At 36.0% G+C, this 18,097-nt stretch overlaps 8 protein-coding genes across 8 annotated transcripts; 6 read left to right on the forward strand and 2 right to left on the reverse strand.

Moving 5' to 3' along the window:
* Nucleotides 1-1,126: 1,126 nt before the first annotated feature.
* On the forward strand, nt 1,127-2,713 carry RNJ42_02455 (uncharacterized protein; the record flags this gene model as incomplete). The annotated part of the gene is made up of 1 exon (XM_071052620.1): nt 1,127-2,713. One exon carries the CDS (start codon nt 1,127-1,129, stop codon nt 2,711-2,713), a length of 1,587 nt encoding a protein of 528 aa, XP_070906467.1.
* A 682-nt stretch (nt 2,714-3,395) lies between these two features.
* VPS27 (ESCRT-0 subunit protein VPS27) lies at nt 3,396-5,336 on the forward strand (the record flags this gene model as incomplete). Its single annotated transcript, XM_071052621.1, has 1 exon — nt 3,396-5,336. One exon carries the CDS (start codon nt 3,396-3,398, stop codon nt 5,334-5,336), a length of 1,941 nt encoding a protein of 646 aa, XP_070906468.1.
* Nucleotides 5,337-5,744: 408 nt separating this feature from the next.
* Nucleotides 5,745-6,650, reverse strand: ATG3 (Atg3p; the record flags this gene model as incomplete). The annotated part of the gene is made up of 1 exon (XM_071052622.1): nt 5,745-6,650. The coding sequence occupies one exon, from the start codon at nt 6,648-6,650 to the stop codon at nt 5,745-5,747; it is 906 nt and encodes a 301-aa protein (XP_070906469.1).
* An 803-nt stretch (nt 6,651-7,453) lies between these two features.
* Nucleotides 7,454-9,436, forward strand: LRO1 (phospholipid:diacylglycerol acyltransferase; the record flags this gene model as incomplete). Its single annotated transcript, XM_071052623.1, has 1 exon — nt 7,454-9,436. The coding sequence occupies one exon, from the start codon at nt 7,454-7,456 to the stop codon at nt 9,434-9,436; it is 1,983 nt and encodes a 660-aa protein (XP_070906470.1).
* Nucleotides 9,437-10,752: 1,316 nt separating this feature from the next.
* Nucleotides 10,753-11,577, forward strand: NRM1 (Nrm1p; the record flags this gene model as incomplete). The annotated part of the gene is made up of 1 exon (XM_071052624.1): nt 10,753-11,577. One exon carries the CDS (start codon nt 10,753-10,755, stop codon nt 11,575-11,577), a length of 825 nt encoding a protein of 274 aa, XP_070906471.1.
* A 953-nt stretch (nt 11,578-12,530) lies between these two features.
* On the forward strand, nt 12,531-13,052 carry CSE2 (Cse2p; the record flags this gene model as incomplete). Its single annotated transcript, XM_071052625.1, has 1 exon — nt 12,531-13,052. The coding sequence occupies one exon, from the start codon at nt 12,531-12,533 to the stop codon at nt 13,050-13,052; it is 522 nt and encodes a 173-aa protein (XP_070906472.1).
* A 523-nt stretch (nt 13,053-13,575) lies between these two features.
* Nucleotides 13,576-14,727, forward strand: TOM40 (TOM complex pore protein TOM40; the record flags this gene model as incomplete). The annotated part of the gene is made up of 1 exon (XM_071052626.1): nt 13,576-14,727. The coding sequence occupies one exon, from the start codon at nt 13,576-13,578 to the stop codon at nt 14,725-14,727; it is 1,152 nt and encodes a 383-aa protein (XP_070906473.1).
* Nucleotides 14,728-15,096: 369 nt separating this feature from the next.
* On the reverse strand, nt 15,097-18,006 carry RNJ42_02462 (ATP-dependent 6-phosphofructokinase subunit beta; the record flags this gene model as incomplete). Its single annotated transcript, XM_071052627.1, has 1 exon — nt 15,097-18,006. The coding sequence occupies one exon, from the start codon at nt 18,004-18,006 to the stop codon at nt 15,097-15,099; it is 2,910 nt and encodes a 969-aa protein (XP_070906474.1).
* Between the last annotated feature and the right edge of the window lie 91 nt (nt 18,007-18,097).

An 18,097-nucleotide genomic window follows, 5' to 3' on the forward strand; every position in this document is an offset into this window, starting at 1 on the left:
TTCTGGAATTGAAAAAAAGAACGCGAAATGTTATTATGAAGTAAAAAAAAAAAAATGCTATTCTAATTGCAATTCCCGAACTTGTACAATTTGTAAACAATAGAGATCAGATAGTGGCTGCTTGATCTCTGTGAAGAGAGCCTTTAAGACAACGAAAACATTTGAACATTTGGTGTTAACTTCAACTTTGTACCTTATCATCTATTTTTGATCCATTACAGAATTGGCAAATCCTTTCAGAAATTTGGTTGCAGGGCTACATGAATATACCTATGAATACGGACATTTCGCAATAAAGGTGCTTCTGTCAATACAAAAAAATGAATAGCCCAAAGAAATATCTATACTAAAATTTTCTCATTACCACTAATTAGGGAGGATAATGGGCTGAATATTTCATTTTTGATCCAGCTTTTGGCGTGAAATGATTCGTAGCGTAGTTAATTGGTTTCTTTTTTTTTATTTTAATATTTTCAATTTCACCTTTTCTTTATGGCCAATATTGTCGATATTCCATATTCGTATTTCTTTCAATCATGTTGCAATTTCTTTTCTTTCGATCCTAGAAATTCATATAACTACAATAATTGTTATATATAGATATACATTTTTCTAGATTGGCTAATTTCTTTCCTTTCTTTATAAGTTACAATACCTGTTTTACTTCATATCTACCAATAGACAATACCATCGTCGGATTATTTCTCTATTCTCAGTCTCTGCTACATTTCAGGATCACCGTCTCCAATTGGTATTTCATTAGTCCCTAATAATCCAATATCATAGAAAGAAAAAATTGATTTAATTATTTAGCAATCAGATCAAGATCAAAAGTTAACTTTATTTTTTGCTGGACAAGATATTATTTATTAAAGAGATTAACATTCTAAGAACTATATTATTATAATTCTATTATCTGACTTTCATCCCTTTTAAGTGAAACAAAAAACTATTTACATTCATTATTATATCTCTTTTTTTAGATAAAAAGAATTGATTATACCTACATTCGTTACTATAAATTTGATTTACAGAAATCAATACTCATTAATTTTCTTGTAAAAAGAAATATAAAAAAGAAATAAACCATTCCTTTTATAATAATATACTGAAAACAGAAAAAAAAATGACAGTTGCAAGTGGTTCTTTAGGCTTAGTCGTTACTGCCAAACAAAAATACTACCCAATCGAACTATCGAACTCAGAACTTCTAGCTCACTATGAATCCATCCAAGAATATCACCAAGATATTTCCGCTAACGTGTTGGAGCAATCAATGAAATTCAAGCCAAATCCAAAATTAATTGACCAACAACCTGAAATGAAGCCCGACGAGACAAGACCTGCTATAATTACCTTTTTATTTGAATTATCGGTAATGACTCGTGTTACTAATGGTATTTTTATACAAGCTGTCAGACTGTACGACCGCTACTGTTCAAAGAGAGTCGTCTTAAGAGACCAAGCTAAGCTAGTAGTTGCTACCTGCCTATGGTTAGCTGCAAAGACCTGGGGTGGATGTAATCATATTATCAACAATGTAATCATCCCTACAGGTGGTAGATTTTACGGGCCTAATCCCAGAGCAAGGATACCAAGATTGTCTGAGCTGGTTCTCTATTGTGGCGGGTCCAACAATTTTGATGAATCTATGTTCTTACAAATGGAAAGACATATACTTGACACCCTAAATTGGGATGTATACGAACCAATGTTGAACGACTATGTTCTAAACGCGGATGAGAATTGTCTTATTCAATACGAGTTATATGAGAAACAACTCGAGCATAGAAAGAAAAGACAATCCCAATCTTCGACCGATAGTGATGCTACTGTTGACGATATAGATCTAGATATTAAGGGCCACATTATAGATGAGGATGACGAGGATGAAGAACTGAAAAGTAAAATCCAACTCATTAATTTAAAGAGATTTTTGATGGATCTAACTGCTTTTGAATACGAGTTCTTAAAATCAGAATTGTATGAAATCGCTCAAGGAATCTTCCAGATTGTCAATAAGTTTGCTAGCTCTGACCAAGGGCCTTTTTTAATCACCCCAGCTGCAACCCTTTCGAAGCAGACTGAATTAGAAACAATCTTTTTGGATTTGATTGTCGATACTCCAAAATCTCTTCTCGAAGTATATAAGAACCAACCTGGGATCACTGATTTCATTTCAAGAGTCAATGATTACAGAGAAATTATGCAAAAGAAAAGAGAGCTTGCGGCCTCCTTGGATCTCTCCAGGAAAGTACAAATATCATGCAATTACGATTCTATCTCAACTTCCAACATCCCATCTCCGGTATATTCTAACCAAAGTTACACACCAATGAGGAACGTAAGTGCAAACTCTGAGAACAGTATATTTAGTGTTATGGAGCAGTCGTCTCCTATTACTCCTCACATGTACAATTTCGATCATAAGATCGGTGATAGTATTTCTAGTAATTCCCCCGGCAATAATAGTTTAATTAACTTTAGAGGCAAACGAGGGTTTGATGATGAAATGCAGGATACATCAATGGATATTGAGAATAACAAGGAAAATCAACAACCTGCGGACCATACCATAGCCCCTCCAAGAGCTAAGTTTATTAACAATGGTATGTATCATTCACCTGGAGATACTATTCATAGTGCAGGCACGAATAGTAGTAGATCATCTCTAGTATCTCTACCGGTTGCAAATATTAGTAACATGGTATGAGTATCTTTAGTAATGTGGTACGAATTTCAAGTTTGAGCTAATAGTCGCTGTTGACCGAACGGCAATTCCTCTGGTACAAGGATTTACAGCTATATATATTTTTTTATGGATGCATCTTAATCAGTTTTTGCTTTTGCCATTATTTTAGTCCTATAAAGCTCTTTAACTACAACTTGATATAAACTCTCGTAATCGTGGTATACCTAACTTAGTTATACTATAGATATTTAGACATTTTTTATTTCTTTATTTTTAATATAGATTTTGGGTTATTCATTTTCTTTACCTATACTCCTAGAAGAGGATCATCTTCATACACTATAGTTAGCAAAGCTAATATTTGAATATATACCGAATATAGTCACTATCTACGTTTACTCACCATACATTAAAGTGGGGCTTGGGTCTGTCTAACCTGACTGTTTAATATGGTATAACTATATCGATGAAATTTAGAGGGGAAGAAACAGCATAGCAAAGCCCAGCATAGAATATTTTTTTGGCTTGTGTATGGATCAATAAGCAGTATATCTTGGCCTTATTAAACATTAAACATTGAAGAACTAGAATATAGTATCGTGAACGGTATTTGAATAAAAAAAAAGGGAGACGAATAGATATACTAGAAGAGAAACAAAAACAGATAAAGAAGAGCAAAATACAAACTATTAATACATACATTATGACGTCTACTATCCCCACCAGTGAACTAGATGCTGCAATTGAAAGGGCCACTAGTGAAAGCATTCCTAATGGCGAATTAAATTTACCAGTGGCACTGGAAATCTCTGACATACTTCGATCACGCCGTGTCCCTCCTAAGGATGGGATGAGATGCCTGAAAAAACGTATTTCTAATACTAGTCATAATCCAAACACACAATTAGCTTCCTGGAAGCTTGTTGAAATCTGTATGAAAAACGGTGGTATCCCTTTTCTCAGAGAAGTATGTTCTAGGGAATTTATGGACACCATGGAGCACACCATTTTAAAGTATGACGATAATGAAGATGTTGAGGAATTAGTGATCAGATTATTATATGAACTGTACCTTGCATTCGAAAATGATTCACAATTAAATTACGTCAGTCGTGTCTATGACAAGTTGAGACAAAGAGGTGTTAAATTTCCTGAAGGGATGTCCTCTTCCCTGAATACATCTGCAATGTTTGACTCCAAGACCCCTGCTGATTGGGTTGATAGTGATGCCTGCATGATATGTTCAAAAGGCTTCTCTTTGTTAAATAGAAGACATCATTGCCGTTCATGTGGTGGAACTTTTTGTCAAGAACATTCTTCCAAAAACATCCCTCTGCCTGATCTAGGTATTTATGATGAGGTTAGAGTATGTGATAACTGCTACGATGATTACGATTTTAAAAGAGGTAGTAGTAGTGGTGGTCATAAAAAAAAAGATAAAAAGAGAAAGGGTCGTCGTCATCATGGAAGAGAAGAGGATGACGAAGACCTCAGGAGAGCTATCGAATTATCCTTGAAAGCCTCACAAAGCAGCGTCGAACCCGTTATACCTGTAGTGGAAAATGATTATCAACCCAAACAGAGAGAGCAAGCAAGTACTGAAGAAGATGATCCCGAACTAAGGGCTGCTATTGAAGCAAGTCTGAGAGAAGCTGAAGATGAGAAAAGAAGGAGAGAGCAGAAGGAACAACAAAGCCGAGAGGCATTAAACACATTTAGTGCTCCTACACATGAACTAAGTGCTGCTGATGAAGAAGATATCTATTTATTTGCATCGCTAGTGGAAAGAATGAAAAACAGGCCACCATCCGAACTGCTAGAAGATACACAATTACAGCAATTGGCACAAAAAGTTTTTGCTTCAAAGCCAAGGTTAGGTAATACATTAAACAACAAAATTCAGAAATATAATACTTTAGTGGATATGAATGGGAAGATATCCAATATAATGAATGTTTATGACAATCTACTGGAACAAGAACTTAATAATATAAATCTAAGTGAAAGATTTACGATCTCCCAACCTAATGTCTACAGTAGTTATACAATACCACAAGCTCCAGCAGCTCAGCAATACGAAACTTCTCAATACGAACAAGTCCAACAGCATGTGTCACAATCGAAGCAAACCCCTCAGCAAGTTTATTATGCACCTCCACAAAATAACACGGTAACCGATGCAAATCATATTGAACAAAATAGTCACCCAGTCCGTATGTCAGAGCCTTCTGTAATTTCTGCACCAGCTGAACAGCAGCTTGACATTGAAGAAAAACACAGAAAAGACTTAAGTGATATTACCACCCCACCTACAAAAATTAACCAATCTTCTAATTATAGCATTCCTTCTGAACCTCCATATCCTGACGAAGAAATGAGTGACATTACCTCTATTCAATTGAATTCTCAAAAACCAAATTTATATGACAATAGAGAAGATGGTAATACCGGGGTTCCGTATCCGTTAGATAACGAGGAAAATCGTAATACGGATGGTAAAGAAGGAAAAATTACTCATTATGATTTTCCATCTGTACCTGCAAGAAAGCTTCCTGAGGGCGCCCGCGCTGAGCAAGAACAAGAGGAACAAGAAATTGAACAACAAAACTCTTCCAAGCAAGAAGATTTATTAATAGAACTCTAATGTAATACAAATGTTATTAATTAAATATATATCTTTCTTTTTATCAATTAGTTTGCCATCTAGTTTGCCATCTAGCCATGACTGTGGTGACTTGGTGCTGTTGTGTAGTATATTACTTTGACATACAAAATAGAGTTAGCGAATCTAATTCATATTTCAGCAATGTCACCACTAGAACACTAAAAACATTTAAATACGAGGTCTACCCTGGATAGCGTTCAGATAAAATTGCTTTGACATGTAAACATGTGTACACTAATATCTTTCAGAACATAAAATGTAGAGAAATCACGTCGATTAGTGGATTTATTGGCAAAGCTTTACAACGGCATCGTTAGATAAATCGATAGAAACGTAGATACCGTGTCTTAGCGTGGAATGTTATCATTTTTAAGAAAGATTGTCGGTTCACCACCCTTCCATTGTATAGTCATGTTGTATAGTTGGTGTTACACTTGTAATGAATTTCAAGAATACAATGAGATATTGATCAGCTCTTAGCGAGTCATCTATATCCTGTTGAAGATCTTCCCAGTTTTCTCCATCTTCTTCATTTGTAGTAGACACGCCAAAATCTACTCCCTTCACTTCATCTCTCCTCCTCTCCTTCACCGTGCTAACCTTATCAAGCAAAACCTTCATGACATTAGCATGCTTACATGGATGGATAGAGACACTTGGAACATTGCTCTTATAGAACGGGAGTTTTTCAATAGTAGCAGTTTTTTTCCTGTAATCAGGTGTAATGTCCTCAAACATCTCATGAGGAGTTAAAGGAGTACCATCTTTATGAAAGCCCACAATATACATCTTTGGTACTCTATATGAAGTTGAATACGTGATGAATAGATCATAATAACGTAGCTTTAAGTCTGTTACCGTTTCTACAATATCTTCGTCCCCTTGTATCTCCATCTCTTCCATCATATCATCTATATCATGTACGTCATTAGACTTACCTTTCTGCCAATCCTCACTACCTTTGTCTTGTGCTTCGATAATTTCCATGTCATCCTCTTCTACATGGTCATACACCTTAACTTCGTCTTTATTATCGAATTCTAAAACCGCTTGGGCCCTCTCCAGACATGGAACTTTGCGTATAACAAGAAACTGCTTGTCCTCAGGCAAAAAATCCCTGTAACTCACATTGTCACCTACATCGTTCCACCTCCAAGTTGGAAACATATGACACAGATAGTCACCAGCTTGAACAAACTCCTCCGGAGTAATCTGACCAGTTTCTAGAAACGTAGATTTATGCGAGACGGGAGTCAAGTACTCCCTCCAGCTGCTCAAAGTAGACCTTAACATCTCCAGTTTTCTTTTTTATCTTTTTTTTTTTTTTTGTTGAATAACTTATTAAACTTAATAGTAAAATCTACTCTTAATAAAGAGAAGTATCACAATATATAGATATGTGAGTCAATATCTAATTTATTAAGGTACGTAAGATTCCCAAGCTGTTTTGCCCCACCATAGGGTATTGGGCCCATTAGGGTTGCCCGGAAAAACCCTTCTCATAGGGTATTTTGATTTTAATTACTTTTCCGGTCGCTTGCTACGTCTTTTTCTTCGTCTGGAAGTTAAAAGATATGTCGGGATTATATTTCTACGAACTATCCTAGGCAGGAAAAAAGAAAAGATGCAATTAATAACTCCGAAAAGAAAGGGTCCGTTTCCAAAAATTATTTTTTTAATTAATAATTAAATTAAGCAAGTGCCGGTGTGCGGGATATTCTGTTGTTTCGTGCGGCGGAGAAATTATCTCCAAGTTTTGAAAGTATATTTTCTTAAATTACCATGCAGAGAAGCAATTTGGTAAGCAGAGGGGCTGCGAATAGTTCTGTGCGTTCAATTTATTCTTTCGTAAAATGCATAGAAGGCGATCCTTTCTACGGCTTTCTATACAAATATTTTAGCAATAAAAAAAGAAAGAAAGAAAAGAGAAGTAATTGTAGAGGAGAGAAACGGGACGAGGGCAGAAAAATTTCTTAAAAACAACTTGATTAAGAAAACTTAAACCTCGATAATCATATATATTGGTCTTATTACTATTATTATTATTATTCTTGTAGTTGTGACTGTGGTTGTAGAGAAGAGGAGGAACAACAATTATGGTTACTAAGAATAGGAGCAGAAGACGTGTTAGTAAAGTTACTGTTGAAGTGGAGGATGCAGGAGAGAGTGAGAATGAGATTCGTGGGGAGACCGTTGAGATTGATGAGAATGAGGAGCCAGTGAATGTTACTAGACATTCGAGGCGTGGGTCAATGCAGGATGATGACAAGTTATTAGATAGAATCATGCCTAAGATGCGGAGAAAAAGGTGGAGAGACTCGAAACGATTTATCTTCTCTCTGGGTGCTTTTTTCGGTCTATTGATACCGGTTTACTTTGGGGCTATGCATGTGCATAGCAATAACAAAGAGCTATTGGATGGTATTATGAACTTTGATGTATTCAGGGATTATTTTGATGAGTGGATGGACATATTACCGGAAGGTTTTACTTCGTTTCTCAATGACATACAAGCTGGCTATCTATCTTCAGGCCAGAATTTGACTCAGAATTTTGGTGTCGGTAAACAGTACTTACAAGATTTCAACGTAACAAGCAAACACCCCGTTGTAATGGTCCCTGGTGTTATCTCAACTGGTATTGAGAGTTGGGGTGTTATTGGTGATGAAGAATGTGACAGTACCCCTCATTTTAGAAAGAGATTGTGGGGATCCTTCTACATGTTGCGAACCATGGTCATGGACAAAGTCTGTTGGCTGAAACATGTGAAGCTAGACCCTCTTACAGGTCTAGACCCGCCTAACTTTACACTGAGGGCCGCACAGGGCTTTGAGTCATCTGATTTCTTCATAGCTGGCTATTGGATTTGGAACAAAGTACTAGAAAATTTGGCTGTCATTGGATATGATCCAAATCGCATGACTACTGCTTCATATGACTGGCGTTTGGCTTACTTAGATTTAGAACGTCGTGACAGATACTTTTCTAAGTTGAAGAGCCAAATTGAACTATTTTACGAATCTTCAGGTGAAAAAGTCTGTTTAGTTGGTCACTCAATGGGCTCACAAGTGGCCTTCTACTTCATGAAGTGGGTAGAAGCTGAAGGTCCTCATTATGGTAATGGTGGAAAAGGATGGGTAGCGAAATACATCGATTCTTACATCAATGTTGCCGGTACATTGTTAGGTGCACCTAAGGCTGTTCCAGCCCTCATTAGTGGTGAGATGAAAGATACCATTCAATTAAACGCTATTGCAATGTATGGTCTTGAAAAATTCTTCAGCAGAAAAGAAAGACTGGACATGATCAGAACTTGGGGTGGTGTACCTTCTATGCTCCCTAAAGGTGGTAATCTGATCTGGGGTGATATGAACTCCTCCCCAGAAGATGAATTATACAATAATACAGACACATATGGTAATTTCATAAGATTTCAGCATATCGAAAGTGATGATGTGTTCAAGAAAAATTTGACAATGATAGATTCGATCGATCTTATTAAGGAAATATCTCCAGATTGGTTGAAAGAACGTATCGAAAACCAATACTCGTTCGGATATTCCAAAACGGATCGTGAAATGAAGGAAAACGAAAAGAATCACAAATACTGGACAAATCCGCTGGAAGTTCCTTTACCACATGCACCAGACTTAAAAATTTACTGTTTCTATGGGTTAAATAATCCAACTGAACGTGCTTACGTTTACAGACAAATGCATAATGATAATGAATCAGCTCTAAACCTTACAATCGACTACGATAGTGCCCGCCCAGTATATCTAACTGAAGGTGATGGTACTGTTCCACTCATAACGCACTCCATTTGCCATAAATGGGCACAAGGTGTGTCAGCATACAATCCAGCCGGGGCAAACGTTACCATAGTGGAAATGAAACACAGACCTGATAAATTCGATATCAGAGGTGGTCCTAATAGTGCGGAACACGTTGATATCCTAGGAAGTGCCGAATTGAACGAGTACATTCTACGTGTAGCTACTGGAAAAGGTGACACAATCAAGTCCAAGGTCTTTTCAAATTTGACTCAATGGGTCAAAGAAATGAAATTTCCAATGTAATATGAGGTATATAAGTAAAAGAATAACCCCATTTTCTCATATTTTTTCTTTCTTATTTTCTACTATAGGCAGTGTTAAATACAACAATTTTATAAACATATGATAAATATATTCTAACCAATTGAATAAGTAATATTTTAAGCAGTGCATAGTTAAAGTGAAGTTATTTATCATCAATAATTTACACGCTTTTGATCTCTATTGTCTCCTAAATGCCTATATTTTAAGAAGAAGAACTCATGACGTAGTATATTATTTATTATATCTTTAATCGGTATGGCTTGTTTGTATATTTCCACTTTCGTGTTCAAAATTTCGCATTCCTAAGAAAATTAGTATTGCGCACCGCCTACGGGTATTTGTCAGAGAATTTATAATTGTCAACCCGAAAATCCGCGCGCGATAAAATGAGAGAAGAGAATTAGGGACGCGATGCCTCGAGGATGTAAACAAAAGCAAAGTAACCGTATTGATCTATGGTATTGCTAGATCTCAAATAAAAAAGGTTAGCATGTTATATGCGGGCTTAACGTGGTGTTATGCAGATCGGCTTCCAATAGCAATTTTTGTGCCTCCTTTTATATGGGTTTATTTCCTTTTTGGCTTTCTTTTTAAACAATAAAATAAAAAAAAACAAATAATAAACAAACAAACATCGTATTACTTCTCCACCCGACCTCCCCCTCCCCCCCCCTCCTTCTTCCCCCCAAATTGGAATGAACTCCTCAACTATTCCTTATAATCAGTCTATTACACACAAATAACGTGAAATTAATCTAACGTGTCAGTATTATATTTTATATTATATTCTTTTATTGTTTTTCCTTTTTATCAGAAACGAGCTTAGAGTATTACTCTTTCTTTTTTTGGTTGATATTTCTTTTGTTACATTGAATTTGTATTTGTTGGTAAGCTTTTGTGTTGATTACTGTTCAATTCTTTTTCTATTGCATTGTTTTATTTGGTAAAGTGTAAACAACTTATGAACGAAGAATTTTTTTTTATCTTTACATTTATTTATTATCCTTGTATTTTAAAATTTATTTTAAAGAAGATAAAACTTACTTAAAAAAACAACACGTTTACTCTTATTTAGTTGATTAACAACTATCATTCTCACCCATTGTTTCGAGAATTGAAAATAGGAACATAAGCCAATTGCATTTTTAAATTTGACATCCAACGGAGGGATAAAAAACAAAAAGTTATTAAAGCAAAAAAGATACTGCTATATCGTTTAGCTTTTTTCCTGCATTTGAATTAATAGTTGAATCATATATCAGCATTCGAGCTATCATATTCTATTTACTAATAACATGGAGAGACTACCACTTGGAGAATATTCAAAATCTGCGATGAATACTCTAGGCTCAAGCGGTCCTGTTCTTACCACATCATTTCATGATAATACAGCTATAGGAAACGGTCCTATTCTTCCATCAATCAAATCATTGATAAACCTTAGACAGGAGACGGATGTAGGAGTAGGATCTAACTTAATGTCAAAATCCTTTGACAATCACATTAATAGACTAAGATATAATCATTTGATGCCATTGACATTGAGATATGATGCTCCATTAGTCAAATCTCAAACGACAGTAGGAGCACTAATTAATGAATCAGCAATTGACTCCAATATCAAAGACGAGAAATCTACTGTACATAGACAAGAAGATTTGAGGAAATATTTTGAATTATCCAAGAAACTACAAATCAGGTTGCAATTCGCATACTATAAATACAAAACTAAGCAAACTGAATTGAAATTTAATGATCTAAAGGAAAGACAAAACCTAAATAACCAAAAGGGTTCTAAATCCAAAAGGGTGACGAAGAGAAGGAAGTTGATGGTATCCCAGGGTAATTTCAAGACGCCAGCAAAGAGAAAGGATCATAAAAAGTTCTTAAACCATTCCCAGGATACTTCTATCGAGACTAGTCTATCATCAAACGCATCCTCCTTAATGTCCAAAAGAGACTCGACGCTACATTATGAGGAGGATTGCGACACAACAAATGATTTCACAACCCCAGTGCGTCCTTCTAATGTCCTTCAAAAATCGATCCAAAAGCAGGATACACCAATGAGTGTGAAAGCCGCCAAATCTTTAATATTCTTATACTCAAGCCGTACCTAAGTGATGGATAGTAATTTTCCACACTTCTGCAGCAATTATGTCATGGTTTTGGACCTATTATACACTTTTTTCCTGATATTTATTTGCATGATAGAAATTGACCTACATTAATTTACGTTCGCATATGTTGCATACATTTATATCCCAAAAGATGCGAACATTTCAGTGAAGAAAAAAGATATTTATGATTCTTTTCGAATTCAATATAGATCCTATGAAATTAAATTAACATAGCAGTTATCTTAGAGTATTCTTACTGATATTCCTATTTGGCGGTTACTTTATTACCTCATACTTAATTTGTCAATCATGCAAATACAAATGTATTTTTAACTTTTTAATTACAACTAATATAACTCATCAGAGGTGATGAGTCTACAATTTGATTTCCAATATTCCCATATTATAACACAAACACAGTAAAAATAAACAAAATGTATTATACCTGTTTTCATGTTTATTTTACTCATTCTTTGCCATTTCACACAAGTATTGTACAATATTGAAAAAACCGTCTAGATATTAAAGTCCATTAAAGTCCGAACATCTATTAAAAAGGATTAATGTACTTAATATTATTTTGTTTTTTCTTCCCTATTTTTTTATCTTAACATTATGTTTGAATGTCATCGAAGTTTGCTCTTTTTACTTTAATTTGTCCTACCAATAATTCCCATCATTTTAATCTTTCTTTTTTTACTTAGTTATGTATATTTTTAGATATATTATTGTGTATTAATACAAACTTTTAACCTCCCACCTCTACAATTAATATCAAATATTTCTTGCTATATAATTCTATATATATATATTTTCTCAGTTTGTACGATATGTGATTTAAAGTACTTACACTATTTCTTAGTCGTGAAGTTTGTAATAGCTGAAATACACAGTAAATCCAGAGACCTCTTAATACATATACACAGATAAACAAACAAGTAATTAGATTAACAATGACAGCATTAAGCAATGAGGGGCTAAGAGAGATACATACATTACTGGTTCCATCAAAAGAACTCCCCACTGTCTCAAAGATAGAGGCAGAGGCAGAGACAGAAATACAACAGCCAAAGACAGAGAGTACGACTGCGAATACGATAGCTACAACAACAACGAAGGTTGAGGAACAGAAGGAAAGCTCAGTGACATCCCATGATAATGATATAACTACTCCACCTGCTGAGTTTATTCCGAGCATATTCTTCTCGCTGCACAAGATACGGAAGGACCCGAACAACGTATCGAACCAGCTGGAAACCTCGACAGGCTTCATTAGACACAGGATCAAGAGGTGTAAGACTCTAATAAGTGAAAACGAAGAGGTCAGGTCCCTTCTCAGCCACTCGACGGAATCCTGGAACACTATAATCGCAGACAGAGAACAGGAATTGAAAGTGAAGGGTAAAGTTCTGCAGGACCTCGACTCTCGCATATCCAATATACTGAAAACAGAAGAACAGACGGAATCAACCTAAAAAGATGCCTATATATCCCATAATTTGCACTTTGTGCAATGAATATTGTATTTTATATATCTTATAAAAACAATCACGTGAAATATCGTTATAAGATATAACACTAATCACCAAATACGAAAAGTTCGTCGTCGGGCTCAAAGATTTTTTAATTTTTTTTTTTTTTTTGGGCTATGGGAGCAGGCCGAAACCGAAGAAAGTCGTCTTTAGCATGTGTGTTGTGTAGTGAGAGGGAAAGGGATCGCATATTTTCTATAACTTCCCAATTGTTTAAATTGAAACTCTCTTCTAACCTTTGACTAATTTTATTTTTATTTGGACAATCTCAATTACCTTTGAAAAAAATTTAATCAAGACATTGGATAACGATACAATCCAAGAGAAAGAAAAATTAGTAAACGACAGTCTCTAATAAATTAAATTGTGTCAATATTGGAATATAACAATACCCAAAACTGATTCAATAATAAAAACAAACAAACGAGGAATAGTAAAGAATTAATAAAGAAATAACATCAATATAATGTCTGCTGTACCTGACGTTTCAAAGATTACTGCCATCCCACCAATTTCCTTGAATGAGGATAACAACAAGTCTAGTTTTTGGTCTTCCAACCCATTATCTAGTTTTGTTATCGACACATACAGACAGCTACATGCTCATAGACAATCTTTGTCCTTGGTTAACCCAGGTACTGTTGAAAATCTAAACAAGGAGGTTTCCAGAGATGTCTTCTTGACTCAGTACTTCTTCACTGGTCTAAGAGCCGATTTGAACAAAGCCTTCTCTTTGAATCCAGCTTTCCAAACCTCCCACACTTTCTCCATTGGTTCTACATCTCTACCAAGTTACGCTTTCTCTGCATTGTTCGCTAATGACAATCTATTTGTACAAGGTAATGTAGACAATGATCTATCTCTTTCTGGTAGATTAAACTACGGTTGGAACAAGAACAATATCTCTAAGGTCAACCTGCAGATCGCTAATGGTCAACCAACCATGTGTCAATTAGAACAGGATTATCAAGCCAACGATTCTTCTCTGAACTTGAAGTCTTTGAACCCTTCTATCTCTGCTGACGGTACTCTTACCGGTGTTTACGTCGGTTCTTTACTTCAAAGTATTTCTCCACAATTGGCCGTTGGTCTTGAGGTTCTATACTCCAGAGCCGATGCCAAGTCCGCTGCCGATGGTGGTGTCTCTTACTTGACTCGTTATGTCTCCCCAAAACAGGACTGGATTTTCTCTGGTCAATTGCAAGCTAACGGTGCTTTGGTCGCCTCCTTCTGGAGAAAGGTTGCCCCAAATGTTGAGGCTGGTATTGAATCCACTTTACAAGCTGGTATGATCCCAATTACTGACCCTGTCATGGGTACACCAATCGGTATTCAGCCAACCATTGAAGGTTCCACTACAATTGGTGCCAAATATGAATACAGACAATCTGTTTACCGTGGTTCCGTCGACTCTAATGGTAAGATTGGTTGTTTCTTAGAGAGAAAGATTCTACCAACTTTGTCCGTTCTATTCTGTGGTGAAATCGACCAATTCAAGCAAGAAAGCAAGATTGGTTGCGGTCTACAATTTGAAACCGCTGGTAACCAAGAACTACTAATGATGCAACAAGGTTTGGACGCCGATGGTAACCCATTGCAAGCTCTACCTGAAATGTAAAATCCATAAGGATTATATTTCTAGTATTAAACAATATAAATAATAAAAAATGAGCTAATGCATAACAATGAAAATATGAAAGATAAAATAAAAGCAATATCTATCTGTTAGGGATTTACATTCACCTGTACCATAATATTTTGAAGATTTCGCTCATAGTGAATTTTCACCAATGCCTGCAAAATCTCAGGTTAACCAGAAATAGCAATTAAAAAATAACAATAAAATCCTTTTCTTGTGTATAAACAAAATAATCTTTTCTTTACGCTTAATATATAAATATATAGGTTAAAAGAGTTATCTATAAATTAACATGTTTAACTTAATGCAATAAATTCAAGGTTATTCTATATTGTTTTTGATGCAGAATCATTCCAATTCCACATTAACTCGTTTCCTGCCCGCCAGGTGATCAGACAGTGTACGTATACCTTCCCAATGAATAACTTTTGGCATTCGCTTTTCAATATTCGTTTCAAAAAGATACAATTGTCGAATCGATGTAAATATGATATCTTCACCTTTAACACCCAGCACGACGGCTGATTCAATCATATCTTTTGTGGCATTATAATTAACATCCTTGTTATTCGTAAAAAATTCGAACTTATTTATGATAAAATCCACTGCTCTAATTGCCAGTCTCGTCGCTCTAGTTCTATCTATGGCGCTCGGCGACCCACCTTGTTGTAAATGCCCCGGAATTACAGGATGGGCTTCAAAAGTGCCGCCGGATTCGACTGTAAAAATATCAGCTAAATTCTCTATCGTTATCGATTTGGAAGCGTTTTTACTGACTAGAATGACCTTTCCTGAACGATCTGCGCTTCCGACATATTCGAAGGAGCTCGAAATCGTCTCTATATCATTATCGAGTTGATCCAAAGATATACCATCCTCAGGTACATATGTTGCTCGCGCACCTATAGCTATCGATGCAAATGTTGCTAAATGACCTGAATTTCCACCCTGTACCTCTACTACATAGGCTCTTCCTTGTGTTGCTGAAGAAGATATACCGATATTATCACAGAACTCCGTTAACGAGTTTAATGCAGTGTCATTACCAAGTGAATACTCAGTACCTGGAACGTTATTAGAAAGAGTTGCAGGAATTAGTACCATCGGAATCCTAAATGCCGGGAATAACTCTCGAGCATTCTCTAATTGACGTAGTGATACAAATCCTTCAAATCCTCCTACTATAATCAAACCATCAATATTATATTTTTGAAAGTAATAAGCGATCATACCTATATCAGCCTCATCTGGAGTCTCCCTATTTGTCCCAATTTCTGAGCCACCACGACTTTGCCAACCAATAATATCAGACCACTTTAAGGTCCGAATGCTTTCATGTCTTGCTAGGCCCGACCACCCATTGTATATTGCTATTGGTCTATGCCCTTTCCACATACAATAGTTCGCCATGGAATAAACAGCTGAATTCATACCACCAGCGGGTGCACCTATATTTATTATCGCTATATTTTTAATATTATCTGATTTGGTCATCTTTTTATCCTGATCAGCTGAATTGATTGCCAAGAAGTTTTTGAAGTATTCTTGAAATCCAGCTTGCCTGGAAGTTAAAATCCTATCAAAACTTTTTCTCTGAAATGCATCATTAATTTCAAGCGTGGCTTTTACAGCGTTTCGAAGATCAGTTCTGAATATCTTATTTTCTTTCACAGCAATTAAAGTTGGTGGCGTATCAGGCGTGGAACCCAGAATTGTTTCTACTGCTTCGACACCTTGTAATGTTCCTGATAGTCTATCGTATGCAACAGGAGCACCTCCTCTCTGAACATGTCCTAGTACAGTGGTCCTTGTATCCAACTTAAGTCTATCTGTTAAAACTCGACTAACATCTTGAGATGTTATCGGTATCAAGTCCGAAGTAACTGCTCCTTCACATAGGAGAACAATTGTATTTCTTCTTCCGTTTTTACGATTACGTTTAACTATTTTGCACAGGTGTTCTTCCCAGCAACCATTCTCTCTTGGAAGTTCTGGAATAATAACATAGTCAGCTGCTGTTGCAATACCAGCCATAACTGTTAGCCAACCACAGTGCCTACCCATTATTTCTATTACATATGCACGTGCGGTGGAGTCAGCTGTTACCTGAATGTAGTCAACTGCCTTGCAAACTCTATCCAGTGCAGAATACGCACCAATTGAAGAATCGGTAATCGGTATATCATTATCAATTGAAGCAGATATACCACAAATTGTGAGATGTTTAAATCGATGATATTCACTAATAGATATAACACCGGTATTCAACAGTTCTGCTACTAATGAATGCCATTCTTGCTTGAATATATGTCCACCAGCCAATGAGCCGTCACCACCACATACAACAATAGAATCAATACTATTTTTTATCAAGTTTTCAGCAGCTATGAGACGGCCAGCCCTAGTTAAGAAAAGTTTACTTCTAGATGTTCCAATATTGGTACCACTCTGACTATTCCATCCTCCTACATCTTCCCAGGTGTATTCTTGTATACATGCCCCACCTTGAACCAATCCTTCAAAACCTTCCCGTATTACAAACGATCGGCAGCCCTTAAAGATCGTTGACCTGACTACAGCTCTTATGACAGAGTTCATACCGGGAGCGTCACTACCGGAGGTAAGTACAGCTATTCTTCTATCTGATCTATTAGCTATTCTTGTAGGCAAAGAAGGATAAGCGCTGGTTGTCCGCATCAATGTAGTTAGATCAGTGAAGGAGCCTTCCTTAGAAGAAAACTCAGAATCATCTTCATCTTCAATAGTCGGAATGACCAAGGGCATCTCTGTAGCGATAGCTAGTTTATTACCAGTAAACCCAATAACGTTACCGAGAGGGTCTAATGTATAAATCTGCGCTGGCGTTAGTTCTGTGGGATAAGCTTGATGTGGTAATGAAATCCTTTTCAATGTCTCTTTTACCTCCCCAATGTCATCCACGAAATATACCAATGAGCTAGAAGAAACAGCTCTCCAGTCATTCTTAGTGGTAGTTTCAATCAATTTTGATAGCCTTTCATTAACTTGTCTCTCTACTTCTTGATCCTCTTTATACTTGATCCTAATATATGCCAGATCATTACACATCACAGTCTCTTTCCTTTGATCAGTATCCAGTTCATTCAGGTTTAAAAACACTCTATAAAATTGCACGGCATTCCCATAGGATTCTTGCGAATACGCCGTTAACTCAACATAGGAAACACCATTAACTAACGAATTGTTATGGCTCCTTATTCTTTCAATTGATGTATCCATTTGTACATTTAAAGAAACAAAAAATGATGAAAGGGGTGCAAGAACCAGTATTTCTATAATTTTTTTCTTTAATATTCTTTTATTTTACTAT

The sequence above is a fragment of the Nakaseomyces bracarensis genome (genome assembly GCF_045282275.1).
Source record: "Nakaseomyces bracarensis strain CBM3 chromosome Unknown Scaff9_0, whole genome shotgun sequence".
NCBI lineage: Eukaryota > Fungi > Ascomycota > Saccharomycetes > Saccharomycetales > Saccharomycetaceae > Nakaseomyces > Nakaseomyces bracarensis.